Source organism: Mastomys coucha, unplaced genomic scaffold (genome assembly GCF_008632895.1).
Source record: "Mastomys coucha isolate ucsf_1 unplaced genomic scaffold, UCSF_Mcou_1 pScaffold21, whole genome shotgun sequence".
In the NCBI taxonomy this organism is placed as follows: Eukaryota; Metazoa; Chordata; class Mammalia; order Rodentia; family Muridae; genus Mastomys; species Mastomys coucha.
In genome coordinates, this window is record NW_022196904.1 from 73,576,764 (window position 1) to 73,594,398 (window position 17,635).

The window sequence follows — 17,635 nt, forward strand, 5'->3', positions numbered from 1 at the left end:
TATGTATATATATATATATATATAAACATACACATATGAAGATATATACATATAAACATATATATACACACATACATATATATGTATATACACATATACACATATATGTATATATACACACTATATATATATATACACACAGATATATATGTATATACATATATGTATATATATATATATGAAAAGGCATTAGTATTTTTAGCACCATCAAATTCATTATGGATAAAGAGCATAATCTTATTTAAGGTGAAACTACATTAGCAGGCTAGATGTGGTGGCACATGTCTATACTTGGGAGACTAAGACTGAAATATTTCGAGTTTGAGGCTAACCTGGCTGCAAAGCAAAACTCTGACTAACAAGCATTAAAAAAAAAAAATGAACATCAGTTACATGAAAGGCATTCTGACTTATCAGAAGAGTTTTGTAACAAAAACGGGTAACCCAAAATCCCTGCCCCTACTTGGAAATTATCTAGTTCTCACTGCGGGTATTAGTTACTTTCCCATTGCTGTGATAAACACCAGACACAAAAGCTGCTTATGGAAGTGTTTGTTTGGGGTTTCAGTTCCAAAGTGAGTGTCTATAGTAGCAAGGGAGAGATGGTGGCAGGTAGCCAGAGCAGAAAGCTAAGGGATGCGTGCCTAGTCACAAGCACAAGGCACACAACAAAGTGGAAGTAGGGTGAGGCTGACACTTGTAACTCATGCTTCCTGTGGCCCTACCTCTTCCATCAAGGCTGCATAGTCCCCAGCCAGCACCACTAACTGAGGACCAAGTGTTCAAATACCTGAGCCTGCGGGGTTCATTTCTCACTGAAACCACTGCCCAGGGCTTGCATCCCCAGCCCATTTAGCATTGCCTATGCCTGAGCAAAGGACATCTTCTTCCAGTTAAGTTTAGTTTGGGGCATAGAGATGGTAGCTACTTGCTCCAGTTTGTTTGTTAAATATGGTTTCGCACTCATTCAGCCTCAGCTCAGGGGCATCCTTAGAAGCTAGAGCATCCCAACTTCTGTCCATGAAAGAGCCTCCCACCCAGCCTGACTAGGGCACGGGATGGTTTGTGGCTACCCTCCCCGTACAGGGATCCAAACTCTTCCCCAGCTGACACTTGTCCTGCTTACTGTCTCCACTGCAAGAAAACACAGCCGAGGGACTCCAGGCTTGTTGGAAGTGAGCATACTTCTCAGGACATACCATACTGTTAGAACGGTTATGCCAGGTATATAGATATCTCAGGTGGTCAAGAGCTTCCCTTACCAACATAAGTGACAAATTTCACTAAGTAAACAATTTATCAAGTAACCCAAACTTACCGATTCCCAGAATATTCTAACCAAAATAGAGTCACCAAAATGCAGCCAGCCCAGCCCACGGTTATATCCTGGTTCATCCAATCCTGGCGAGCTCTTTCCATTTGCTTTTCATTGGTTTTTTTTGGACCTTGACTCAGTCCCAATTCTCTAATCTTCTGCTCTGGGGGTTGAGAGCAATCATCAAACAAGCATGGCATATTTTTCCCATGCCTTCCCTAATGAAGATCATCAATATCACCTCTTCCAATCACATCTGTTTCTATTATTATCACATGCTAGTTATGTATATATGGGTTTCACTGTGACATTTTCAGGAATGTATATGAAATCTTTGGATCATAGTCACCTGCCACTACTCTCTTGTCCCCCTTGCACTCCCACCGATCCCCTTCATGTCCCTGAATAGTCCATCTCCTCTCGTGTCTGCTTGCTGTCTGTTCACAAATCAGCAAGTTTAATTAAGTTCACTTACATGATGAACATGGGTTGGGAGTTATTTGTGGGAGCACAGGCAACTTTCTAGTAGCAACATCATGGAAGACATTGTCACACACAACCCTCCACCTTTTCCTCTGGCTCTGGAAAGCTCTTCTACATTACCAAATACCATGTGAGTATAGGGAATCTGGCTTTTCAAGCCTTGCACAGGCAGGGAAATTGCATCTCTCACCTACAGAGCTAGCATTTTGTGTGCTGAAGTTCTTAGTTAATTAAAAATGAGGGGAAAGGCTGGGTGCCACTCACCCCAGCAGTCATTAACTGCCTATAGATGCCAAGGAAGAGGAGCAGCCTCTTGTTATCCACTCCATTAGCAGTCTTCAGTTGTCTGGAACTCCTGGAGGAGGGGCAGGGGCTGGTTAAATCCTTCCTTTCTCCTCCAGGCATATTGACAGGCTGAGTCCTACAGGTATGCAAGGTTGCCAAGAGTGAGAGAGTGCAGTAGGCAAGCTGTGCCTGGAAGACAGCATCCCACAACTCTCCACCCCTTCCTGCCTCTAGGAAGCCCTTCTAGGCAAGGCTGTTATTACCAAAGTCCACTCAAGTATAGACAATCTGGCTTTTCAACCTTTACACTGGTGGGAAGGGCATCTCTCACCTACAGAGCTAGCCTGTTTCGTGCACTGAAATCCTCAGACTATTAATTAGGGAAAAGACTGCTCTTTCTCACTGCTCCTTCTACAGATAAGCCAATGGCTGCTCATAGAAAGACAAGAACTTTCTGGGGGCTCATGGCAAGACAGATGTACAAGGAAAACTAGAACTCAGACAGATCTCTGGATTTCTCCTGTGCTTCTTAGAGTTTAGGGCTTTAAAGCAGTGAGGATTCTTGATGTTTACTAAGCCCAGGCCTTTGATGAAGGATGTTTGAGCCTACCTGCCTCCTGGGATCAGAAAGCTTGTATTTTCTGTGCAGATGATGCCAGGCAGACATAAGAAAGATGCAAGAGAGACCAGTGACCCTAACAAGGAGAATTCAGAGACAGATGTATTTCTTCCTGGCTACTCATATGCGGTCTTATGATGGCTCGTAGGAATAATGTCTGTCTTTGGCTTGGTTCTCAAACCAGGAGCTAAAGACAATTCGAACTTCTGATACAACTCAGACTTCCATGTGCAGGCAGCCGTCTGGCCTTAGCAGATACATCCAGAATGACATTATCCTGTGAGTCTGTGTCAGGACCGTGTGCTGTCTTACAGTTGAGAATGCAGTAATTACATTTGTGGCTCTTCCTTGTGCAATGATATCATTTGCTTCCAGCACAAACCCGGACTGTTTGTGTGTTAGAATGCACAACCTTTCCATTTTGCTGGAGAGCAGAGCCGGCATGGGCCACAGTCTGATTTACTCTCCTCTGAGAAAAAGAATAATGATTTCATACTTTTGGCAGGTGGGTAAGTCCACAGACAAAATTCTCAAGTTTATTCCTGGCAGCTTCAGTCAGGACAGAGGCTAGGATGTATCTCATAGGACACAGATGCACCTGGAGTGGAGCTTATTTTCAAGGAGGATTCTAGATTTTTGGTCTCTGAACTGGGGTGCAGGTAGAATCATCGGAGGGACTGGTGAGTCAGACCGAGTAGGCTCCACTCGCAGAGCTACTAAGGGTCTGTGGCTGGGTCAAAGGAGCATCATCATCATTCCTAATGAGATCTCCACTTTCCTAGGTCCTCATCCCATGAATAGGACAGACTGTGTCCCAAAAGATTATAGATCACAGGGTTAGGATGTAGCTCAGTTGGTAGAATGGTTGCCGAGGATGTGCAAAGCCCTGATCTCAATTAGCATCACATCAAACTGGCTGTGATGGGGTCCACTTCAGAGGTAGAGACAGCAAAATCAGAAGTTCAAGGTTATCCTTGGATACATGATGAATTTGAACCCAGCCTGGAATTTATGAGATTCTGCCTCCAAAAAGGAATACAGACCCCATAGCTCACAGTCCAAAGCAGATGTATACCACCTGGTCAGGACACAGGGGAGATAAGGGGCTGCTTTGACTTAGAGATACTTAGTAATCTGAGAAACTATAATTAAAGGTTCTGTGGATGTCTCCAGGAGCCCCTCCTCCACCCAGAGTCCACCCCAGAGCCCTCTCTATTACCAAGGTTATAAATGAGAAGTTTTCTAATCATGGCTTCTCCTGTCTAGCTCTGGCGGAAATTCGCCCGTCTGGCCTGTAACTTTGTGGTCATCTTCATCCCCTGGGAAATGAGAATAAAGAAAATTGAGAGTGAGTATCCACTGGAGGACTGCAGGGGTGATGTGCAACTGGGGCTAGCATGCAGCCTGAGACCTCTGGTGATCCTTGGCCATTATGGAGTAGTGTCAGCCCAGGGCGTTTGTACAGCTAGAGGCTCTACTCATGTGGGACTCAGAGGAAGACCTGGTGCCCTCCTCACCTCCCAGGATGGACAGAGTCCCTGTGTTGCCTTTCCACAGTCCTCCAGGGCTCCATGCTCATTCCTAGTACATTCATTCACTCAGACAGCAAACTCTGAATGATCAATGAAAAACTGTAAGGGTAAGTAAAATGGTAACTTCAAGATATAAACATAAAAAGTGTGTGCTTTTATAGAAAAGACTGTAAGAATTCAGAAAATACATATTAAAAATTAATTGATCATACCCCAAATCTCTTTCTCCTCCCCAACACACAGAAGAGTGAACAAACTTTTTAAAGTCCCAAAGTGAAAGCATGAAGTTGGAGCCACGATAGTGATGTTCTTGTGAAGAGATAGGAGAACATTTATTTCAAGTTGTAGACTTTCCCAAAAGTCAGTTTCCATGTTTAACGCAATCCCACAAATATTCTCAATGTATTGCTTAGAGTCCATGATCAAATGGTGAGAAAATGCAAGAAGAAAAACATCCAAGAGATAAATTGGGAGATGGGAGTAAGAAAATATTCTCAAGAAACTGCATGAGCAAAAGGTTAGAATAAAATACATGATGGAACACTAAACATCCAAACAGCAGGGAAGCACGGCATAGTGGAGAGACTGGCCAACATTCAAAGGATTAGGCAAACATTGCAGAAGCAGGAATGTATCCCGTTGTTACTTCTGCATCCAGATGTTACTGGAGTCAATAGAAAGCATGCTGTAGATGCTGTGGTTTCAAAGTGTAAATCTAGTTCTGTCATTTTAATATTCTATTAAATATATGAATGTATGGTCAGAAATCATAAAAATCACTAAAGAAGATATAATAAATGAAGACCTGTTTAATCATAAAAGTGAAGTGGGAAACTATCTAGAAAAACTGCTTTTTAATTTAACTATTGGAAAATACTTTTTAAAGATTTGTTTGCTTTCAAGTGTAAAGATGTGTCTCTTACACGTATGTGTCTGTGCACCACATGTGTGTACTTCCCACAGAGGCCAGCAGAGGGTGTCTGGAAGTGGAGTGGTTGTGAACCACCATGGGGATGCTGAGAATCATACCCATGCTCTGTAAGAGCAGCTAATGTTCTCACCTGCTGAGCCATCCCTCCAGCCTCAGAAAATAGCTCTCATATACATTAAAAACAAAATCAAAAGCTAGATAGGAAGTTAGAAAAATCATTTCTGATATTTCAATGGAGTTAAATGTTCTCTTATCTTTGAGAGGAAGGGTGTGAATGCAGAACATTACAGAGTTTTTACGTACCCTTTATCTGGCTTCTCCAGTTCACACCACGATAGTTTCCATGTTGAAATTAAGACAAAGGACTTTGGAGAAACCTTGGAATATGTAAACTAATGCAAACAGGAGAATAGCAGATGCAAGTCTCCTGACACCTGAGTTAGTAAGTTTGACTCCGTATATTCAAATGGGTACAGCACTGGGGAGGTTGTCAGGGTTTGGGTCAACTAGAGCTGGTCTTTCTGTATACAGAACCAGGGACCAGGCACAGGGTGCTGACCCAGCTAAGCAACCAACGGTGGGGTGGGGGAAGGGTTACCATGTGACATCACTCTTCCTGTGTGTGCTGCTGGTGAAGGTGAGTGACAAAGCTCTCTGTGCTGTGAGGGCTGAGCAGAGAGAGCCACTCTCTGTTGTCTTCCCATAGGTCACTTTGGATCTGGTGTGGCCTCCTACTTCATCTTCCTGAGGTGGTTATTTGGAATTAACATAGTGCTCACAGTGATGACTGGTGCCTTTGTTGTCCTTCCTGAGGTAAGTGTTGTCCCAGGAGCGAGGCCGGAGGTTCAAAGCCTGAGGGAGAGGCAGGTGCCCTCATAACCTACTGCCCTCACTGTCACACTAGGAAGAACATGGCCAACTTTCTGCAAAAGAACACAGGGAATTTTATCAGATTTAGTCACCACTACGCACAGTGTCCGTGTGTCGCAAAAGAAGGTGTGGCAGAGACCAGTGAGGGTAGCTGAAATCTGAATTTCATATCATGCATATATTTTTTCTTTTGATTATTTTTCCCAACAGTGCAATGATATAAAAACCATTCATAACCATCTCTCTCGGGTCATATAAGAAGAGGTGACAGTGTATTTGGCCCACGTAGTAGTTTGTCTACCCAGTATTCCAAGTAAACTCCGTCCTTATAAACAACAGAGCCATTCACTTCCTCAGGGAATAAGAGGTCCAGGGACCTCAATGATGTAGCCACAGAAGCCACTTGCATTTCTTTCAAATGGGTTTACACAGTAACAGTGCAGGCAGGCACATATCAGACTAAGGAAAAATCAGGCACATATTAATTTCTTGTGGAAGAGAATCAAGCTAAAGTCTACCAAAATCCCTAGAAATACCATTGGGGCATCTCGACAGACACATGGGGATTCACCATTTCTTTTATCTGGTCCCCCTAGCCCAAAGAAACATGTCTATCCTTCCTCTCTCACCAGCTAATCGCAGGCCAGCCCTTTGGAAGTACAGCCAGCAAGACCATCCCCCAGGAGCAGGTCGCGTCTGCACAGGACTTGGACACTGTCTGGTCCCTGGGGGTAAGGCTAATGTTGACTATACACAGATCTTGAAGGAGAGCTGAAAGGGATACTGTTCTGAGATCTAGGAATCAGAAACAACTCTGTTCTCCTTACAGGGCTACCTTCAGTACTCTGTCCTGTTCTACGGATACTACGGAAGAGAGAGGCGGATCGGGAGAGCTGGCTACCGCCTGCCCTTGGCATATTTCCTGGTGGGAATGGCGGTGTTTGCTTACAGCTTCATCATACTCTTAAAAAAGTATGACTGTCTGTTTTTCAAGACCATGTCAGGTGTTAGGTTAGAACATGTGAGGCCTTACCTCCTTCCCATAGCCCCGTTAAAGTCTCGAGCCACTAGAGCCATTTTATAGAGGAAGAGACCAAGACTCGGAGTTATACTAAATTTAGCCAGCACTTACTGTACACTGACTACTTTGTGCAAGACTCTGTGAGGTGTCTGGTTGAGACAATGCCATAGCTGCACAAATAAGATATGATCAGTGACATCGAAGTGACTACAGGCGGGAGAACGCACACAGCTTGTGTGTGTTTCTGTAACCAGGTGGTAAAGCATGCCACTGATGTCCACTGTTTGTCGTTGGTGGTGGTGGGGGTGGGGGGAAGCGTGTCACAGTATAAAAGAAAAAAAAACTGGCTAGAGTTATGAGTCCTGCAGTGTACCACCGTGAGCTCCACCAACTTCACCCAGAGCCCTATGGTAACTCACTTTTCCTCTGTGCACACATCGGCTCAGAAAAATACCAGGCTCCCTTCCAGGTTAACATTCTATGCTTCTGGGTGAAGCTAGGGAGTCAGGGTAGGGGGTGGGGGGACATGCAGAGTTGACAAAAGAGCTTAGGGAAAGCCTGGCCTTCCTTACCTATCTCTTGCCTTTGGTCTATTTTGCTCTTTCACCATTGCCACGCCCCCTACTGCCTGGGCAGCGAAGTGCACTTAGAAGTGCTAAATAGGCAAACCCACAAACCTTGAAGAAATGTACAGTGACTTGGAAGGGCTCTTCCATTGACTGAAGGCTCTCCACCTTAGCTCCTGGTGGCCTCAAGATCCCTCCAGAACAATTTCTACCCTTTACTAGGTGTTATTCTTTAAAATCAACTCGGAGCAGATGAGAGAACAAGAAATGTAACGGGAAGAAAACCAAGGTTTATTACTGGAGAGACAGCCTAAAGCACAGAGAAGGAGGGATCATCTGCTTTAAAATATGTGAGTGTCCTGTAGAGAAGGGATTCAGTAGTTTTGAGGATCACGTAGGGAGGAGTTACCACAGGCAGAAACTTCAGGAACACAGCTTCAGTCCAGAGAGCAGGCGAAGACTTTGCCATCACAGCTGCAGACATGATACCTCCTGGGACAGGCACATCTGAACTGCTGCTGAGCACCACAGTGCTGGTGGTGTGGGATCACACGGCAGACTCATGAGATAATTACCGTTGCCATTCCCACATAGGTAAAGGATGGGCTGAGGGGCCAACTATGGTTAAAGTCCAGCCAGTACTCCGCTTGCCAAATAGGAACTGAGGAGCTGTGTCAAAGGACAGCTTTGCCCAGGTCGCACAAAGGCTCCATGTCAGGTTTGGCACTTCGGAGGAGGTGATCTCCTCCCTGAGACAAGCTCCTGTGACTTCACTAGAGGCTCTCTTGCAGGATGGCTAAGAACTCCCGCACCAGCCTAGCCAGTGCTTCCAATGAAAACTACACCTTCTGCTGGCGGGTGTTTTGTGCCTGGGATTACCTCATTGGGAACCCAGAGGCTGCAGAAAGCAAAACAGCTGCCATCCTGAACAGCATTAGGGTAAGTGAAGGCGGTGCTATGGAGTCCCGGCAGCAAGACAGTCAGCGCCCCCTGCTGGCAGAGCCCGCACTGCTCTCTTCCGTCCCAGGCCCAGGGCAACAGACGCAGATCGAAAATGAAAGGCAAGAGCCCATAGGATGTGGGAACAAAAATGCAAAACGTCTTTTTATTTCTGTGCCTTGTTCCATTGTCTTAAAATTCTGATTTGTGTATTTTTAATAATTTACACAATGGATTGCTAAAACCTATACATGAATAAATACTTCTACATTATGAGTATAAGCTTTTTAGCTTAGAGGTAAATATGATCAAAATCAGAGATTTGGGTCATCTGAGTGTCATAGGCAATTAAGGGAAACCTTATTTTGAGGAGGAAATATTTCCATGATTCAAAATATCACAGCCCCTTTTCTCCATCTTTCTTCTCACTCTCCAATTATTTTGCATTATTGACTACTAGATCATTGATATTTAATCTATTACTATCAATAGAAACTTACAGAAGAAAGTCACAGACATTGAAGATAAGAATTAAGATAATAGAGTGGGGATCTTTGTTGTTGGTGGTGCTGGTTTGTTTTTGTTTTTAGAACCGGACTAGCACACACTTACTATGTAGCCACGCATGACCCTAAAGTCTTGGTCCTCCTAAGGGTTAGGATCACAGCGTGGGCCATCAGGCCCAGTTAGATACATTATTCCTAGTGGTTATAATTGGTTATAAGGCTAAGTCCTTATGCTATATGTATTTTTTTCCTTCAAGGAAGCCATACTGGAAGAACAAGAAAAGAAAAAAAACAAAAATATGTAAGTATTGATATGCTCATTCATTAATTTTTGCCTCAGTTGGTACCAGAAATTATGAAATTGTCCATATCTTATCTTCACAATTGTTACACAGCTATCCTTTCCTCTTGATGCCAGTCTCCTTAGTAACACAACCTGGGGGATCTCGTTCTTTTTCCACAGCAGCCTTTGGGAGTGCTTCCTCTTGCAGAACTTGCTGAAACTGGACAGGAGGTCTTAGATGGACCAGTTTCCTGTTCTTTGATTTACATAATAAAATGGCTGATTTTAGTAATAATTTCTACTTTGCAAAGTGAAGGAAACACATGAGTATAGTTAGGACTAATTTATTTAGAAACAAATCTCTGAGTTCCTAAGACACAAGGAACATCCCATTCACACCCATAGGCTTCAGAGATGACCTCCTGGGGGCCAGGTTTGTCGTGATAGCTCTAAACAAAGACCCAGTGGAATAGGAGGGCACTGCCATGAAGGGGCCGTGGCCCCGCCCTCCTTAAGACAGGCATGCTCATCTGCTTCATGTTCCTGCTGGTTTTATAGTCCTTCTATGTGTCTGCTGGCTACTGGGAATGGTGGGAGCAGGGGCAGAGCTAGGAAGAGCTATACACGGGCAGCTGGGAAGGATGGGTTCCAGCCCTCCCTTACATAAACCCCAGTAACCCAGTAAGCTAACTCACAACCTTTTTGACCTACATTTTCCTCTCCAGTGAAATGGCAGGATAGGTTCCAGCAGGCCTCTCAGGGGCAGAGAACAAGCCCACCATAGTCATCTGCAGCCTCTGAAAGAAACAACATCAGTTCAGATTAAGATCCCTGGCAGTAGGATACAGAGTCTGTGTCTTTAGCATATCTAATCAAATTATTTAAATGATCTCTGGAATTTGAAAATGATAGCCACCTTTAAGTTTATTCTAGATCCAAGAGGTTTTATGCAACAATTCATTACTGGTGGACCCAGGGGGAATGAGTTTTCTCACTCTTCTTCCACAGCCCCTGGTCCTCATTCTGTTGCTCAGAGGAAGACAGAGATGCAGCAGGTACTCTGGACCAGGGGAGATGCAGAGGAAGAAGAAACTATCGTTTTGCCACTTCACTCAAGGGCCATGTTGCTTTTACAGCTGTGATCATCAGGAAGAATGCCAGGGGCTTGGCCATAGAGAGCCAGGTTTTGTGTTCCCTGCAACATGGCATTCCTCCTAACTGGTGCCTTGTGCATACTATGATCCTGGCGATGATAACTGTGTGCTCTGGAGGCAGGAGGATGACACTGATGAACCTAGCTCTCTCAGTATCTTCTACCCCAGTGCTCCACACACACAGTTCAGAGTCTATGGTGTTTCCCTTCCAGAGCAGGGAATAACCATGCTATCTAGCACGTTATGTTTTCCTTTTTTACCTGAAAGATGTCATTCACCATCTCATTTAGGAACCGGTTTCTTTTCATGCCAATGAAGGGCAAAAATGTGCATAAAAGGAAATATCTTGACCTGCCCAAGCTCCCCTGCAGTAGGACTTAGGGAGGAATGGCTCGATTCTGTGTGCACCTTCAAATCATCTTTCTCCAGGCAGAGATGGGCAAGCTTGCTTGTACGTAGGCTAACTACCCCACCGCTGCCCTGGGAATTACACAATAGGGTCCTGGTCCACACTCATATACCCTTATCCACAGAATAAGTATGCTGTAGGAGACAGTACCCATGGGCTCCCCTGGGGCTCATGGTATGGAATGATGGGCAGGGCCCTCAACTGTCATCTGGAAGATGAGACCAGTCTTTCTCCCCTCCCCATTCTTCTGCTGGAAACTTTATGTGAAGCATATAGTGCTTCCCAGGACTCTAAAGTGTGTGTGTGTGTGTGTGTGTGTGTGTGTGTGTGTGTGTGTGTATGGATGCCAGAAGTATATATTGATCATTTTTCCTCAATGCCTTTCTACCTTTATGGTTTAAGACAGGGTCTCTCACTGAATCCAAAACTCATCAATTTGACTAGACTCACTGGCCAATGAGTTTCAGGGATCTGCCTATCTCTGCCTCCCCAAAACCAGGTACTTGGGCTACATGTACACTCCATCTTGCCTGGCATATTTTAAATGCTGCTTCTCACAATCTGAACTCAGGTCCTCATGCCTGCATGGCCAGCACTTCACAGCTGAATCATTTCTCTGGCTCTGTAGGACTTCAATTTTAAGCATCACACTTCAAACTAAAACCTACAGACTTGCATCCTAAAACCAGTGTTGGATGGTTTCTTAATTCCAAGCTGATGTCTGGCCAAATTTACAACTCTGTTTATCTCTCAGAAAGTGAGAAGTTGGAGGCAGAGGAAGCAAAGAGGCCCCCAGCAGGGGAAAGGCCCCTCTCGAGTTCTTCCATCTGCATCTGGGTACTGCTTCTCTCTGCAGGGCAGTAACTATCTGCTTGAGGATCATTGCCAACATCCTGGTGCTCCTCTCACTGGCTGGAAGCATCTATCTCATCTACTTTGTGGTGGACCGGTCCCAGAAGCTGGAGCAGTCGAAGAAGGAGCTGACACTTTGGGAAAAAAATGAGGTACCCAGTGACTAACAGCTATGTTCTCTAAAGCAGGTACACTTTAATGGGGATGACAGCATTGCCTCCTCTCTGCTTCTTTAGTGAACTAGACTGAAATATCTCTAGAAACGAGTACAGACTGCTAGTTCTAGAGTAGGGACTAGGGTCTTCAGCTCCAGTACTATCAAGTACTGGTTGAATAACTAGGAAGATCTTAACTTAAGAACTCCTCCGGGGGCTCATACTGATCCTTATGGTTCATTTTTGCTGTGCTCACGTCTGTTCCTTTGTATCCACATCCTTTGGCATGAGCTCCACCCACAGACCTGCATTGGTGACTGTACTGACCCACTCACTGTATGTGCTTTAAATCCCACCAGCTGCTTCTATCCAGCTCTTAGGTGTTTCCAGAACCAGCCACATAAACTGCTTATGTACTGAGCAACCTGCCCATAAATAAAAAATTACCAAGTCGAAGATTAGGGAGAATTTTATAATTTCTAATAATGGCAACTGTTGTCCTGAATGTTTGGCCCAATTTACCTGCCAAGATTTGAAAGACAAAAATAACTTCAAAACATCATTCATATTACTCTGATTAAAAATAATAACCATTTTAAAAGCAGTTAGATGGGCATACATCTATTCTGTGTGTGTTCACCTGTGCACAATCATTTCCTAGAATCTGAGATTATACCAGGTAGTCTTTCTCACATGTCCTTGTATTTTATACAATTTATGTGAGTTAAGTATATTGGCACCTTTTTGCACATTTATAAAATGGCAGATTTTCAAACATCTGTTCAGAAATTATTTCTTAATTTAGCTCAGACATTTTATGTGCCAGCTTAAACTCGCCTTTCTTTTCCCTTAAGTCCAGACAAACAAGAACCAGGCATGGTTCTCCAGATAATTAATCCCCTGTGTACAGAGGGATATTCAATTACCTCTCTGCCTTCCCCTTTCCGATCATAATAATAGCAATTATTTCCATCTTCCAACCAAGGTCAGGGAAGTATAAATACAATGAGGTAGTGATTGGTAAATGGGACAGAAATGCAACCAAGGCCCAGAAAGCACATGTAGGTATCCTCATGACCCTAACAGAGAGTTCCAGAAAGGAACAAACCCATGATGGAGTGGTGGTAGCCTGAAAAAGGGAATAACTCTAAGAGAGACTTGGGGAGTTTTCTAAACAGGAGCTCAGTGTCCCTGTTAACTACCATTTACATTGGCAGGTAGCCAAATACAAAATCAAATGTGGTTGAGAGAAGAGGGACTTGAGGATCCTATACTCTCTCCATAGGTAAGCGTGGTGGTCTCCCTTGTCACCATGCTAGCACCATCTGCCTTTGATCTCATCGCTGCCTTGGAGATGTACCACCCACGGACAACACTGCGCTTCCAGTTAGCAAGGTAGAGCATCCTGGTGGGAAGAGCCCCAAGGTGGCTCACCCATCAGCCACCTACAGAGGGACTGAACCACTGCAGAGCTAGGGCATGCTGCTGCTTCTCCACACTTAGAATAGAGCTTCCCCTAGGGACATTGCTCAAGGAAATCTGGGGGCAGTAGTAATGAAAGGAGTGGAGTCAGAGCAGGAGGGAACAGAATAGTGCCCCTGTAACACAGCTGGAATTATAGGTAGTGCGAAAGAGGAAGCAGAGAAAGAAGAGGATGAGGGGCAGGGAGCAAGAGGGAGACACAGGCAGGAAAAGGTGACACAAATGAGCAGCAAGATGATGGAATACATGTCTTGTTTTCCTCATGATTGAATTCTCTGTGGTTAGACTGAGTGGTGATATAGACCCTCACTGTTTGCCAGACATGAGGGAGACAGCTTGTGCTCTGCTAGTAACGCTGCATAATGGATGGTATGAGCTGTACCAAGACAGCCAACAGCTGCCACAGTAGATGTCATAACCAAATGTGGCCTGAGAAGACCGTGTTCAAGGGAACATCCCAAGACTGCCTCCTTGAGAGAGCCACATTCATGTCTAGCAAGGGCTTTGTGGATATCTTTCTGAAAAGCTGCTTTTCTTCCCTGAGGTTCTGTCTACTCCACTTCAACTCATGTGTTGGTAAGCGTGGTATAGGAGATATCAGAAACATGATCAGTTACTCCCTATCCTATCCGCACTGGCTTCTCCAAGCCAACTCCTGTGACACCTCATGACATTCTCTAAACTTCAGACCACTATGAGAAAGGATTGCTTCCACTCCAGAGCCAGTAAATATCTTCTGAAAACTACAGGACAGTCAGTCTTTTAGATTCTGCCATCTATGCATACATGTCTATCCTGACTCCAACCTCTGAGGGAAGAGCATTAAAATAGCCACAGCTGATAGATCAACAGAGGGCTGTCTGCCAGCCCTTTATTTACTAAAATAGGTAAAGGTGTTATTTGGCTTGGCAACTCCAGTTCCCTGACTCATGAAACCCTATAGCTACAAAGACAGAAAACCATCACTATAATGATCAAGGAGTTGACCAAAACCCCAGAGCATGGGCTAGACCTGGGACAAGGCTCACCCTGATGTGTTCTGTTCCACTCTGCACCAATCCCGCCTGGCTGAGAAGTACCTTCCTCATATCCTTCCTTGCCCACAGGCACTGGGGAGAATCGATTCCATTATTGCATTTGGTGTAACGGCAATCCTATTACACAGATTGGTCTCGTTTTTCATACTCAAAACTACAGAAACAGAGCCACAGAGAGACGTAACCCCAGACAAATGAGGCATAATTCTGGTAATAAGAGCAAGACATATTATTTCAGTTCCATTAACTCACTACCAGACCATGATACCTTTCATCCGAGATGCAGTGAGAGCCCAAGAAAAACTCCAGGATCTGCCAAGAGCTAATTGGGCCCCTTCCTTCATTAGCACTGACCACATACCATTGGAGGGGCTGTGACCCACACAGGCCGAGGCAGATGCTGAGGTCATTCTGGGATGATGCATGAAGGATCCCTTTTACAGAAGAAAAGCAAGTGGCAAGGGTGTCTACTTGAGAAGCTGCCTATCCATGGAGTCACCTGCACCCTCCACAGAGATGAAAGAGGCCAGTGTGGATGTATGAGTCTTTATTTCCATGTGGAAGTATTCTCCTTAAGATAAGGTCACTGGACTTGTGGCCACATTTGCACATCACTAACCAAGTGAAGGATCTGCAGAGACTGCTTTCCTTTTCCATCTTCTTCATTTTTTTTCTTTTTTTTTAAATGATGTGGCCATTTATTTTTACATATATGAGTACACCATAGCAATCTTCAGACACACCAGAACCATGTGGTTGACAGAACTGGAATTGAACTCAGGACCTCTGGAAGAGCAGCCAGTGCTCTTAAGCATTGAGCCAAATCTCTCCAGCCCCCCTCCCCTCCTTATTTCTTTAGTAAGGTTTCCCATAAGACCCAAGGCTCCATTGTGGACAATGCCAGGATGTGTTTCCCAAATATTCCCTAATGGAAGAACAGACCTTGTGTCTATAATGATTGGCACACCCTGCAGAAACAGATTCCACTCTCTGGCAGCTACTTGCATGGTGTAACTGTAACACTGCCACTCTGTGCTGCTATGGAGCCCAGCCTGTACTTCCAAGGGTGGGTGCTGGGATCTCCAAAGTGGCCTTCTGGTCCTTTCAGCCTCATGGACTGAGCAACTCTTAGCACTCTGCAGTTCCATTCACTCATTCCTTGAATAGAGAGTGTAACATAGACTCGCTGGGAACTGAGTGGAATGATGCTAGGTAACAAACTTACAGACCAGAAGGCATGGGCCACACACCATGTCACCCTACGGAACCCATGTTCTTTCTGCTGCACTAGTGTTTCTAACAGACTACCATGGGATCACCTGGGAAAGATGGAGATGCCAAACCTCACCTAAAACTTGCTGAAGCTAAATGATTCATGAGTCTTAAGTTTTATTTTATTTTTTACATTATCTGTATGTATGTGTGTGTGTGTGTGTGTGTGTGTGTGTGTGTGTGTGTGTGTGTTTGTCTGTGTGATGCATGTGATCCATGTGGAGGTCAGAGGGCAACCTATGAAAGTCAGTTTTCTTTTTCCACCATGTGGCTCCCAAAGATCAAACTCAAAAATCAGGCATAACCAACAAGTTCCTTTACTTAACCATCTTACCTGCCAAATAATCTGGGGCTTTTCAATGACAGCTCTGGTCTTCTGCATGATGTTCTTGTTTCTCAAGCCAGCTTGTGTTTTTCAGGGTCCTAGTACTGTATCTAGGAAATCTCTACAGCTTGATCATTGCTCTTCTGGACAAAGTGAACAGCATGAACATAGAGGTGAGCATCCAGATGGGACTTGCCATCACTACTGAACGGTACCTGTTATAGCTGCCTAGGCTATGTAATACCTGCCATCACTGTTCAGACTGGATAGTCATCCTCCCACTACTATCCAACCTGGGCAGTCATCTGATGCCACTGCCTAGACTGGATCGCCACCCAACATCAAGGCTTAGATTGAACAGCCCCTGACCCATCACTGTCCAGACTGGACAGTCTCTTGAAGTTACTCCCAACAAAGTGTCCTTATGCCAGTGTCATCATCATCTTTGCCCTCTAGTGCTTATATTTGTGTCTCATATGTCCCAAATCTTACCACCATGGCCCTTTTAGGGTGTGGAGAGAAATTTCAGCCCCGACAGTGATGTTATAAGAGTCTGGGCTATTGCCACCATATCTCTCTAGGTCACACTATCTTGTTATCATTACTCCATCGAGAAAGACTGCAACAGCACTTCAAATGAGCACAGGAAGATGAGCCAGCCATAGGCTCATCCAGAATGGTTCCAATTGTGCTCCAGTCCCAGCCCCACACTCACAGAGCAGCTGTTAATGTTCATGTCAACCTGCTCAGCCTTCAAGGACAACCTGAGTGGGAGGGGAAGGAAGGCATAAGGAGGGATTCCTGAGGGTAGTTTACTCAAAGAATACCATAAATAAATAAAAGGGTATATATAGGACAAAGAGGCCATAGAGAGCCAGGGCTTTAGAGTCACATCAACCTTGGCCCTGACCTGCAAATTACCTGCAGTCTGTCTGGAGCATTAGTCTACCACCTTCTGAAGTCCAATCTCCTTGTGAACTTGACTTAAAATTCCCTTGAGGTTGAAAAGAGGTCACCTAGAACCGTAGAACCATTTCTGGTGCTCATTAGGAGACCGTGAGTACAGTATGTTTTAGCTGGTGTCTTGTGAGTATGGTCACCTCTAGTCAAATGGTAAGTGGAAAGGAAGGAGAGAAGAGAGGAGCAAAGAGTGAGGGAAAATTGTAACTAGACATGGAGAAAGAGACAGGGTGGAAGGGGAAAGAGAGAGAAGAATGATCACCTGGAGAGAGAGAATGATCCCTCCAAAGCAATGTGGCCGCCCCTTCATTTGTCCAAGCTGGATTCTTAGAAACACATAAATTACCTTCCTTCCTTCCTTCTCCCTTCCTTCTCTCCTTCCCCTTTCAACAGGAAGCTGCTACTAAGAACATCACAAGCCACTGGGCAGATGCTCCCACCTTGTATGCCACCAGGACAGTGCCTGAAGAAGGGCAGTGGTCCACACCTGGGTCAGGAGTGGAGCTCAGGAGAAACACCAGCACGTGGGTCATGGAAGAGACAAGCTTTCTGACTTCTATCATGCCACAAACAAAGACCAACAAGACAGTGTCCTACATGCAGGGCCCACAAGGCCAGTGCTGGGAGACCTATGTTGGC

At 44.8% G+C, this 17,635-nt stretch overlaps 1 protein-coding gene and 1 long non-coding RNA gene across 3 annotated transcripts in view; one reads left to right on the forward strand and one right to left on the reverse strand.

Annotated features, from left to right (window-relative positions):
* Nucleotides 1–17,635, forward strand: part of Tmc3 (transmembrane channel like 3) — a 38,952-nt gene that overhangs the window by 6,750 nt on the left and 14,567 nt on the right. For both annotated transcript variants that reach the window (XM_031387215.1, XM_031387214.1), the window contains exons 4-13: nt 3,969–4,050; nt 5,872–5,978; nt 6,668–6,766; nt 6,865–7,007; nt 8,414–8,561; nt 9,325–9,368; nt 11,770–11,917; nt 13,206–13,315; nt 16,131–16,209; nt 17,390–17,633. In XM_031387215.1, coding sequence (XP_031243075.1) covers nt 3,969–4,050; nt 5,872–5,978; nt 6,668–6,766; nt 6,865–7,007; nt 8,414–8,561; nt 9,325–9,368; nt 11,770–11,917; nt 13,206–13,315; nt 16,131–16,209; nt 17,390–17,633 — 1,204 coding nt within the window. The remainder of the gene's footprint in view (nt 1–3,968; nt 4,051–5,871; nt 5,979–6,667; nt 6,767–6,864; nt 7,008–8,413; nt 8,562–9,324; nt 9,369–11,769; nt 11,918–13,205; nt 13,316–16,130; nt 16,210–17,389; nt 17,634–17,635) is intronic.
* On the reverse strand, nt 5,644–16,288 carry LOC116102511. The gene is made up of 3 exons (XR_004123206.1): nt 16,046–16,288; nt 10,062–10,147; nt 5,644–6,088 (listed from the first exon to the last, which is right to left on the reverse strand). It is a non-coding gene; the product is annotated as an uncharacterized LOC116102511 (long non-coding RNA).